This window comes from Carassius auratus, unplaced genomic scaffold, assembly GCF_003368295.1.
Source record: "Carassius auratus strain Wakin unplaced genomic scaffold, ASM336829v1 scaf_tig00019275, whole genome shotgun sequence".
NCBI classification, from domain to species: domain Eukaryota; kingdom Metazoa; phylum Chordata; class Actinopteri; order Cypriniformes; family Cyprinidae; genus Carassius; species Carassius auratus.
In genome coordinates this window covers 59,105-71,284 of record NW_020524943.1, presented here as the reverse complement: position 1 = coordinate 71,284, position 12,180 = coordinate 59,105, and the positions used below count along the sequence as shown (strand labels likewise).

Sequence of the window (12,180 nt, the reverse complement as noted above, 5' to 3'; positions counted from 1 at the left end):
GAAGACGATTTTGGATGCTCGTTTGATTTGCACTTTAATATGAAATTATATACAGCGCGTGCCACTTCATTTGTGCATGCAGTTGAAGAGCTCATGTTACGAGCACAGTATAACGGCCTTCAGTACAGGAAAATCATTTTAACTGAATTATGGCCTGACAACATCTCATCTGACTGCAGTGCACTGTTGTTCTACTGAAGCTCACTCGTCACCTTTATCTTTTCCATGCTCGTTTGACTAGTGCCTGGTGCTGAGGTGAAGTTGGAGTGCGTGTTTGAAAAGTCTCCCATTTGATGTGGTTTTAAAGATGTTCTGCGTGTAAATAAACGCAATTCTTGTTACGAAAAGAGAGACAGAAGCAACAGTTGTGAGTGGGGTGGCCTCTGTGTTAATTGCGTTTAATATTTTACACCTGTTAAACTAAAAAAAAAAAAAAAAAAAAAAAAAACACGCATAACGTAATTTTGACAACACAACTCTAAATATTATTTTCGTTTGTGCCGTATACCTGATTATTCTTAAACATGGAAAATGTCTATTTCTTTCAGCTTACAACACAGGATGTTAATGTTCCTTTTATTAAAAATCCTGTCATCCATTTAAGTCTTCTTCTGGTCTCATTGCTTGCCAATCTTCTCACATTGCAAATGAAATCTCAGTTGCCTGACACCGAAAGCAACTGAAGAAGCACTTTATTTCGTCAATTACTGCGAGAAACACCCGAATCTTTCCTTTTTTGTGCATGTGTGTGTAAATCACTCTCTTCCTCTCTCTCACACAGCTCCAGGTATCCACCACTGACCTGAGTGGCAAGTTGGTAGAGGGACCTGTAGACCTGGACGTGTCTGTTATTGACCAGAATGACAACCGACCGGTCTTCAAGGAGCCGCGCTACTCTGGGGAGGTTCAGGAGGGCTCCCCTACAGGTACTCTTCCCTGACATCCTCTTGTGGTTGAAATGGATGTGTCTAGGGAACTGATTACTGGAAGAAATCGAGCTCAGAGTCGAGCTCAGAGTTGGCTAAAGGTCTAAAAGTCTTTTATAATAGTGGTTGGAGAGAATATTATGGTACAGTGTGATGGAACAAGCCTGTGGACGATAAGGACTGTAACTTTGGTTGTTTCTCATTATTTGGGTTTGAATTTCCATTATTTTGGTGCACACTTTGGTGCTTAGTTCTGCAGATTGAAATGATGACTTGATGAAGAGAGGTGTTATGTTACTTCAACTGAGCTTGTAATTTTCACCTGGTGGACAGTAGAACTGGTGGAAAAAAATCACGTAGAATTTTTAAGTAGTGACCCAAGCAATGTTGGTTCTCAACAGGGTTTAATTTGCAACGAAGATAAACATGGTTTGTGCTGACCACAATTTTGTTGAGATGATTCAAAACAGTTGGCATGAAACCACTGAATATTGAGAATTAAAATAAAAGATTCGGCACCAAATCAGCATTTTAGAATGATTTCTGAAAGATTATCTAGAAGCCGTCCAGAACAGCTTGGCAACACATGACCTCATGTAGAAAAATGCTGAGTTTTGCACAGTACATCACTCAGTTATCTTCAGATTTATTTATTTTTTTTCTAAAAACAAAGCTTTTATGATGTACTTTTCCGCAACAAGAAAATGCCACACAAATATTGTATTTTACATCATAGCATCCTAAGCGTTTGCAAAGGGTTGCGCAGGATCTATTTTGTTTCTTCTCAGCAAAGATATAAAGCAAAAATTACATGTTTTATAAAAAAATAATAATAATTGTAGCACACTTTCGAAGCCATCCCTAATGAGAAAAAACATTATCTCAGAGCATGTGTTCACACCGCGCGCCACAAAGATATCTTCGCCGAGCTAATCGTGAGCATCCCTCACAAATGGCAGCCGGCGTTTATCTCGCCACAAGAGAATGCTACATTGTTTTCATGATGTGTCTGATAAATCAAAAAAGAATTGGACCATTTACAAACTGCATGACTACTCTCTTCAGTCCCCTGCCCTCCAGAAATAAGAAATTCATTGAGAGACAACCCCATCCTTAGAGGCCTCAGTACAGCACTTCCATTTCTCAGACCTTCCATCATTTGTCCTATGATTCTGCAGCAATTCCATCACAGCACTTTGCTTCTTTCTTTTCTCCTAACACATTTTTTTTTTTTTTTTGGGCAGTCACCATGGAAACCCCAAAAAACAAGAAACATGGTTTCATTGAGTTAAAAGGAAGGGATTTTGCCAACCTTCATCACCCACACTCTCACCAAAATGGCAGCCGGCAAACAATTAAACATACCCTTGTAGCTGAAACACGCATGTGAACTCTAAATCAATGAGAATGGCGAGCATAATAGGATGGGAGAGATCATATCAAATCTTTTTCTCTTTAAAGAGTGGGCTGCAGTGCTTTCATTTCAACATAAACAAACAGACATCAGCCTAAGACATCTGTGATAAGGATGGGATGAACCAATCCAGGATCAGCTGCACACTGTCCTCGCAGGTACACTAGAGTAGATGGATACCATGTGCCTGTTTGTTGATACATTTAGCCATTTTACGTATTGTGTGCTCAGTCAGGAGTAAGTTAGGGTGGAAGGAGATGAGAGTCCCTAACAGTGGGAAACTTTCCGCTGCTTCCAGAGTTGCTGTAACTTAGTTAAGCAAAGTGGGTTTATCTAATCGGCAAAAGAGGAAATGAAATTTGCCTGAAAGACTTAATTCAATTAAACTAAGACCTTCATGCAACCAGAGAGAAGATAAACACCCACAGGCCAAGCACTGTTCCATTGTGTGTCCATAATGTATATAGGGAAGCTATGTTTTATACTATATAATAAAATAAGTATTTTATAATAATTATAAAAATGCTGAATATTTTTGTTTATATATATATATACTGTATATATATATATATATATATATATATATATATATATATATATATATATATATATATATATATATATATATATGTATATATGCATATATATATATATATATATATATTTTTTTAATCAATTAAGAAAGATTGTAATCCCAAAATTTAGAAAATAGTAATATATAACTTGAACTGAAGTCTTGAGTGCTTTGTTTTATTATTTATTTATTAGTTTATTAATTTATTTTTGTTTAGTTTCACTGTCTTATATAAATACTATTTATTGCTAAAGGACTAAGTGTCTCTTAAGTTAATTTATTATTATTATTATTTTTTAATTATTATTATTTTATTCTATTTTTTTCCTTGGCCTTACTCTTTGCTAAATTTTCATTGGCATGTCTATCAACTTTTAAGATACCTTTATGGAGAAGATTCATGATTTATGGTAAGTGGATCCATTTTAATGTCTATTGCCTCTCAATTATAACCATTTTCCTTGGAATAAATTAAAAAAGTATCATTTAAAAAGCCTAACACCATGCATCAATAAAAGGGGTGCTTTATAGTTCCATTTTCTTTCATATTAATTGAACAAGTTGCTTTCATGATTTTCATAGCGTCGTGTCCTGGCCAGTTGTTTAGAGGTGCAGAGTTCCTGTTCAGATTGCAGTTGTCACTGTTCTACTCAAGGAGCATGTGTGCAGTGCATTGTGGGTGCAGGTGTACGCAGCAGGGGCATTCTTTTTTTCATTGACTTCCTTCCTCCTCTTTAGCCTTGTGTATGTATGGTTGCAGATGTGCACAGCATGCTTCCTCCGCTATGTCAAACTCTCCTGAGCGCTTGGCAAAGGGAGGATGAGCCTGTATTGCTGTTTAACACCTCTTTTCAAAGGCCCCTTTTAGCACGAGACTATGTCAGTCTGTGTCCAGAGAGGAAATGAAAAATGGGAACTGAGGGCTTTTTAATGTAGCCTACATTAATCAGCACTGGAACCAGCAGTCATGGGGCCTCCCCCTCGGGTCTCGGGTTTAAGATATTCTGTCCCTACCCCCCACCTGCTTTAATCAGCATGACCGCTGGCACAGGTTAGAAATGAAAGGGCTCAGCATGGTGCCTGATTAGTGAAGCTTTCTGCAAGCTGCCTTTTCAACAAGTTGCAAGACTGTGAGAGTACATGCATGTGTACATGTTTACTGCTTACAAGTGCCGAGTCAAGTTGGGAGATTTGACGTGAGGCCAAGTATGGTGTCCCATACTTGTAATTTGTGCTATCCATCTATACACTATTTTACTGTATTTTTACTCAGATAGATGAGTATAAAGGTCTTTATAAAACATTAAATATATATTTATATATATCCCCACCTCCCTCCTCACTCTTTTGCAAGTGTCGTGCGCTATGTTCATTTTGCTCTGAATTGGGAGGACAGTTGCCTATAGGGGGAAACACAGCAGCACTCTGACATTTCTGTATGTGGTGATAACTGAGCAAACAGCCAGACTTCTGGCAGGCCTTTATTCACTCACTCTCTTTTTCCCTTTCCTCTCCCTCTCTCCCTCTATTTCTACAGGCTATTTTTGTTGGGGGAAAATATCTTCATTTCTCAGTTGCCTTTCCTCTTGTCTGCTCTTTGGTTTTTCTATCTGTGAAGTCTATAAAAGGCTTCCTGAGTTCTTCATTGCACCTGTGATTTTCAGCAGCTCAAAGGAGTGTTGCAGGTTCAATACAAGTTAAGCTGTATTCACAGCATAGCTGGCGTTGTGTTGATTAATACAGAAAATAATTTTAACTCAACTTTCTCCTTTATATATAGCACACATAAAAAAAGAAAAATAACACTCTAAAAGAGAGAGGCGCTTTAGCATTATCCTATGTAGAACACAACTTATTATAACTACAGTAAATGTTACTTATATATATATATATATATATATATATATATATATATATATATATATATATATATATATATATATATATATATATATGAAAATAAAATCATAATAAAGAACACATTTTCAAATAGGAAATTTGAACAAGAATATATGAATATGACTAGATTTGTATCTACTGTGTCTGTATACAATCAAAACAAATGTCTGTCTTAAATATTCAGCATTTTGCCACAGAGGTTGGTGACACTGCTGCTCTGCCTGTATTTCCTCACCTCCTGACAGGACCGTTCGCCATCTCAGTCGTGTCACAGCCTCCGGCCTGATGTGGCAGCTCTGAGAAAGCGGCATGGGGCCGGCGTAGCGTCGGCCTCAGAAAATAAAAGGCTAAAAAAATCAATAGTTAATTGTCAGGACAGACCCCTGAGGAGGGCCGGCTAGACCCCAGCTCGGATTGATCTTGGCTAGAAAATGATTGGGCTGAGGGTGACACTAATGCCGGCAGGTAATTTGTAGCATAATGGCATGATGTCTGTGCCATTAGGATTTCCCAGCGCCAATGTCTCCCTCACAGAGCTCTCACAGGATGACCCCTGCTCCCTGCTGCCGAGTGGCTTTTCAATCCCACAATGCCTCATTATCTGTCGATCAATCCCATGCTGACTGCCATATTATGGACTTATACTAAACTGTGCTATGGATTGTTTGTGCTGGAGTTAAACTCCAGTACTAGAACAAGAAAGAAATGCATAGATCAGTTACTGAACACTTTTTTTTTTTGCCAATATTTATACAATACAATATTTAGCTCCGGTCCATGTAACGTGAAGATATTTAAAATAAAATGAAATAGTTTTTCGGTTTCACTCAAACACATTCTTTCCAATTGACTTTCAGTCCGCTATTTAATCTATTTATTCTATTATTATTTTTATTTATTTTTATAAAATAAATCATTACATTTTATATGTACATTTTTTATATTTATATTTTTATCTATTATATATGATGATTTTGTAATAAAAGAAAAGAAAGGGAATGCTGGAGGGGGAAAACATTTTTTTAATACGAAAGTAACTTAATATTAATATCTTGTTTATTGAACTTGTGTATTCAGGCAGGTGTTCTGAATAGCAGCACTGGTTTTCAGTACATTAGCATGAATACACATGATGTTGCTTAATTGCCACCCGCTTCTCACCTCCTGTGTGATTTTGTCCCAGCTGTGCCTATCACATGAGAGTTCCTTTCTGCCGTTTCTTCACAGATATAGCCCATGAGAATGATACAGGTGTTCAGGGTGCCATCTGCATCCCACACAGCCGCAGCTGGATTAAGTGTCACTGAAAGTACCAAAGTCATTCTGAGTACAGAGTGCAAAAGCTTCCATTTTACTGGATCTGGCATGACAAACTTAAAGTATTTTGAGAAATTTCTTCCTTGTTTGCCACTGCAATTAAAATGACCCAGCTTAATACTTATTATTATTATTATTATTATTATTATTATTATTATTATTATTATTATTATTATTATATAGGCTACATACATAAAATTATTGTATTTTACATTTCTGTCACTTCTGAAATTATGGCTACGCCCCTGGGTTGACAAAATGTTAGCTTATACATAATACTCTTTAAGCTCTTTTTTAAAAACTTGGCTTAAATACATTTTTACGTATGCCATGTCGCATCATTAAACTAGCATTTAACAATGGACAAAAGTTTTTTTTTTTTTTTTTCTAACCTATGGTTCTCTAACCATAAATGCTACTGTAATTTGCCCCCTGACTAAGCATCTAAAGAATTTAGTAGAAGCATTTAAATAATCCCGTGAATGCACTTAAAGAATGCAGAATCGAATCGTTATAATCAAATTTAATTGTGAATCGAATCGAATTGAATCGTTCTAAATTTGCAAAAATCGTTCTTGAACTGAATCGGAAACCTATGAATCGTAATCGAATCGAATCGCTGCCTTGCCAAAGATTCACAGCCCTATCTCTCGCGTCTTTGCTCATTTATAGTCCTGGGAGTTGTGATGCAAATGGCGGAGGTGCTCTTGGAGTTTCTGGGCCCTGTGAAAGGACAGCAGGGAGCTGCCCCAGCCATGAGTGGCGGGATGGCTGTGGGCTCCCTGTGGGGGTTCCGCTACACGAGCGCTTCTAATCTATTAAAGAGCTTCTGCTCTTTCCTCTACCCACAGTCCAGCAGCCTGCCACGTGCCCGCACTTGATTATCTGTCCCTCACTCTTAGTGTTACTTCTCCCAGTGAGGAATAGAAGCAGACAGAGCTTGCAAGACACAAGAAAACCAATCTCGGCCCATCTCCCCGTCTCGTTGTCCCTTGTCTTTGATGGCCGATGCTATTTTAAAGCCCCGGGACTCCCAGAGCTCCAGGCCTGGTTATCTTCCTTTCACTCTTCTGCTGGTACATTTCCAGAAGAGATAATTGTTTTAGAGGCGCTGGCTTTTAAAGTGCTTTGGAAAAAAATGAAGGCGAACAGCAGGTTCCGAGAACATAGTGTTCGTAAATAGCATGGCTATTTTTTTCTTGCTTTTCTGGATGTTTTTGATTTAAAGCAGGGCGTAATCTTGCTATCAATGGCAGGGAAGTAATAAGGTAAAAGCAGCAGTTTGCTGCTGGTTAGAGTACAGCTGTAGTTTGTTCAGTGTAGGAAGGATTGACATCCACTTTACTTTCTATAGCTGTGCTTGAAACACAAGTCTAGTAGGTCAGGGGTAAGATAAGACAACTTTCTTTAAAGTGTTATGTTGGATGAGCAATAACCACTTCAAGTGGGGTTAAGAGCAGTGATAGACAACCAGGGGGCCCGGGGCCCACCAGGAGCCCCAATAACTCTTAAAATCCTAAAATAAATAAAGAAATAAACAAAGTTTTCAAAATGAATTTGTATTTATTTATTTATTTTTTTACCAAAAAAGTACCAGATCTATACATCAGTTTAGACTGGAGGGCCTTTGAATACAATTCCAAAAATATTGTTATTTTTTTAAATAAAATTATTATGATTATTTGTCAGTTGTATAGTATTTGGCAGTCAACACATAATGCACCACTTTTTTGCGGTGTAAATATGGCTTTAGTAAATATAAATAAATGTTGATGAATACATGATGCAAATATGCAAATATTACAGCAATAACAATGATTTTGGTATAAAATGGGAATGATAAATAGGAACATGTCAGCTGGAGATTTTCAAACTTTAAAGTTGCATTTAAGTTTAATAGTAAAGTGTAATATAAAACAAAAATATATCAAATGAATGGTTATTGATGTAAAAAAAAATGTATTAAAGTTTATAGAAGCCCAAAATGTACAGATAAGATTTAAATTATGTACAAAACAAAGTTGAAATCTGTATGTTTGTTATTTGTGTAAAATCCCTGTTTTATTCTTTTAATCATTATTATTATTCTTCAAACAGTGAATTGCATGCAGATGATTGTGGGTGCTTGAGCAAGTGTAGATGGGTGAAAGTCTCAGTGTTAAGGATCAGGTGTCTTTCTGAAGCAAGCTCAGCTTTCAGTGACATACTGTCGTCTAAGAAGCAGAAGTAGTCACACTCTCTTCAAGCGTCATTTTAGATGCTAGTTACAAAACATAGCGTATAGAACAGCTTTTGATGCATTTTATTTTCTTGCTTTCATTTTTATTATTTGTGTCCCACTTTAACCGCATACAGTATGTGCATAGCTGAGAGGATTGCTTCCTGAGTGCACATTTGCTTTAGGGCCTGAATGTTTTGATTTGATATTGATCTCAGATCCTGGTAGGTTTGGGGAGTGTGGCATCTCCTGGGCTCATGGGATAGTTGTGAGCACTTTTTTGACCCTACCGCAACCTCAATCATCTTTCATAAAAATAAAAAAAAGGAAAAAAAAATATGGCATGTTGAAAAGCTGGGTTGTTTTTCAACCCAAATGCTGGGTTGAGACCGCTGGGCAGGAGTTTGGGTTGTTTTAACCCAAGTTTGGGTTAAGAATTGGTCTCGAACGCGGACGTGAAGGAGAGCACGCACGTCACATTAAGATCGTACATCTCCAGTGCGAGAAGCCGCCATTTTCTCAGCGTGAAAGAAGCGAGGAGTGAAAGACATTATGGTAAGTAAAGATTCAAATGGTAAAGTTATCATTTATTGTTTACCCCGATTTATGAAAGGCGGAAACAAAAGAGCTTAACATTATATAGAAAAATACGCGGACACGGCTTTCACCTCATAAACGGAGGTCTTAACGGCCTCATTTAACGTTACTGAACGGAAGAGGTACTTTTAAAATAATGTTGTGTGTGTCTTATGTCATATTTACATAATATTTTACAATATCTCCACTTTTTGAGGTGTTAATATATGGTTATGGTTACGGTTACACTCATGTTAATTTGTTATCTTATTTTCATTCATTCCAGCACTGGGTTGCCAAAATAACCCAGATTGGGTTTGAAGAGTGCAGAAAGAAATTTTAAAGGTGTTTAATAAGTCAGTTAGTTTGTGTATTTATTTATTTATTTATTTTATTTTGGGGGGTTTGTGAGACACACAAAAATGTTGAGAAAACAAGCAGTTTTTGTGTTCTCTTTAAATTATAAAATAGGGAGAGCGAAAAAGATGACAGTTGATGAGATTGAGGTTTTTTTATTTAAAAAAGTAATCAGTAAAAGTTCTCAGAAGTCTCTGTGACATCCTCAGATAAACTTTATTTATTTAATTATTTATTTTTGTCAACAAAATTGGATAAAATGTGTTTTTGAACAGTTTTTCAGCCTTTTCTGTGAACTTCTTAAATGTTTCTAACATGGAAAAAAAAGTCTTAAATTGAACGTAAGGTTTGATATGAATTATTATCCTGTGATGGCAAAGCTTAATTGTTAGCAGCCATTACATTACAGTCCTTAATAAATGAGATTTATTTATTTATTTTTGGTGGTAATAGTGATAATTTTTTTCAGGATTGTTTGAAGACTGAAAAAAAAAAAAATCAGAAGAACAACTCCAAAACAACAGGTGCAGGGTTGTTTTGGAAATCATCGACTTTCATTAGCTTTCATTATTCAAAAACACTAACATACAAAAAAAAAAAAAAAATAATAATTGTTATACATGTTTGGAACGACATGAGGGCAGTAAAAATCGTTGTAGTCTTTGAGGGACTTGATCCCACCAGTGTTCAAGCATAATAACGTTGAATTAAAAACATTAATAGAGGAGGTATGTCTTGTAAACCCAGGTTTAAAGCTGAGAGGGGAAGTCCATAAGCCAGCTGGTAAAATCTCACAACATTCTCGCTCAGTAAAAGAGGTTTTATGGAGGAATACGTGCATTGCATTAATAGAGGAAGGAATACGGTCATGGCAGCCTCTTTTGAGTCGAGAAATGAAGGAAAGAAATCAATAGCAGAATGTCTTCGAGGCGAACTGAGTGGGTTTGACATTCATGATGTGGCAGATGTAGGGCTGCTGTATGAAAGGAGGGAAAGGCATGAACAAACTGTGCACATACAGACCACCACACGCGTAATCAATAGGCCTCACAGTCCCACCTGGGAAGCCTCAATCATTTAGATTTAAATATCATAAGACAGCCAAGCCTAAATGTATTGTAAATTAAATATGCTTCATTGTCTTAATTTCATCCAGACCTCCCAGCAGCTTTGACAGACATCGAAATAGATTTTCAAAAATCGCTACGAAACTAATAAATCAGGCAAGATAAAAAGCAGAAGGCTGTCTTGGTTATATTTCCCTGAAGTTTTTCATCCACTGACTTGCTTGCCACTCTTTCATTTGTCTAGATGCTTTCAGGATTACTTGGTCCCCTAGGGTACACACAGGCATGGCATTTTAGCTCCACAAGTGAAAAAGCTTCTTAATTACTTTGCAGGGCTTTTATAGTTTCATGCATCATAGTTCCGAACATCAAAAGTGATTTCCAGACAGCACTCAGGAGATCTGGATGGCTTAGCTCATGCCACAGAGCATCTGGAAAAAAACAAAATCTGATGGAGTGGGAGGAGGAACAGCTACTGTATCAGCTCAACTGACAATAAAAAATGACTGGGTGAGCTTGTTATTCTTTCTAAGTAACTGGTTATCTGAGGACAGAAGATTGCCTGTTACTGTCCTGATGTCTTTGTGAGGTCCAGTGATGATTATGATGAGTTTGAAGGATGAACCTAACACTGTGTTATGTGTGCTAGGACTGACAAGACTTGAAAAGCATCCAAACCAAGAGACAATATTGTTTTGATTATTGTACTGTAAGCATGCACTGTAGTTATGTCATCTGCCATTTTAAATTCGCAAACTCTTTAAAAAGTTTGGTGTGGAACTATATTTTTCATAGCTTTAAAGGCCGTTCACAACAATGAATGATAGCATTCTGTTTATTGTGAGCACACACTTCGGTCATGACACTTTAATTGCTTGAATTCTTAAAAGTTGGGTGGATCTGATTGGCTGTTATCATTAAAAAAATTATTCCAGTAATTTTGGGGGTTTGTGTCTTTGACATTTAAAGATATGGTGTGTTATTGTTGTAAAGTTGAAGGTCTTTAAAGAGATAAAGGAAATGTACAATATTACAATATAACCTCTGTTTTTCTAATTTTGTAATGTGTGCACAAATAAGTACAGGTGAGTAATGCTAGCCACAGGAAGTGGGTAAAAATTAGCATTAGGAATCATTAGCCTCAGGAATCAATAAAAAACACATGCTGCATTAATTGCATTAATGTTTTCTAGAGTGTAGAACAGTCCATGTTGATCACAGAAATTAACATGCTGATTTTCCAAGGTCTAGTTAAAAAAAAAAATTCTACCATATATTCAGTCATTTGTTCATAGGTTAAAAGTTTGGGTTTGTGGTGGGACTCCCCGTTTTCCCTGAACAATGGCAACTGGGGAAAACCTGTGGGAATTGTATTTATTTATTTGTTTGTTTGTTTGTTTGAAATTCTGTTTGTTGACACTACAACAGATTCAAAGTCACCATGAACTCACAGTTGTCCATTCTTATTTTCTTTATGGAAGCTTGCAGTGTTTATTGCAAGTAATTTATCTGTGCTTTATTATTATTATCATAATTCTTATTATTGCATGTTCCCTTGTAATGTATATGTGGACTTCCGTACAGTATGTTTGAGAAAACAACAGTCAATAATTGCAAAATTACCAAATTTTTTGCAATTTAATTTGGTGTTGCTTTTTGTTGGAATTTGGTCAAAGCAGGTAACTGCTGTGATGTGTCCTCCAGAACTGTACTTAAGGGCTTTGTCAGCCCCTGGGCTTTTGAATTCTCATCCTGAACTTTTTTTATTTTTTCAGGATTTGATAAAAGAAATAGAGTAATACATAGTCAAGTGTCAGCAGCTTGAGAGGATT

The 12,180-nt window shown here is 36.6% G+C and overlaps 1 protein-coding gene across 1 annotated transcript in view; it reads left to right on the top strand.

Moving 5' to 3' along the window:
* Positions 1 to 12,180, top strand: part of LOC113076195 (cadherin-13-like) — a gene marked incomplete at its 3' end in the record, with an annotated part of 145,090 nt that overhangs the window by 81,253 nt on the left and 51,657 nt on the right. The window contains exon 6 of the mRNA XM_026248858.1: positions 782 to 926. Coding sequence (XP_026104643.1) covers positions 782 to 926 — 145 coding nt within the window. The remainder of the gene's footprint in view (positions 1 to 781; positions 927 to 12,180) is intronic.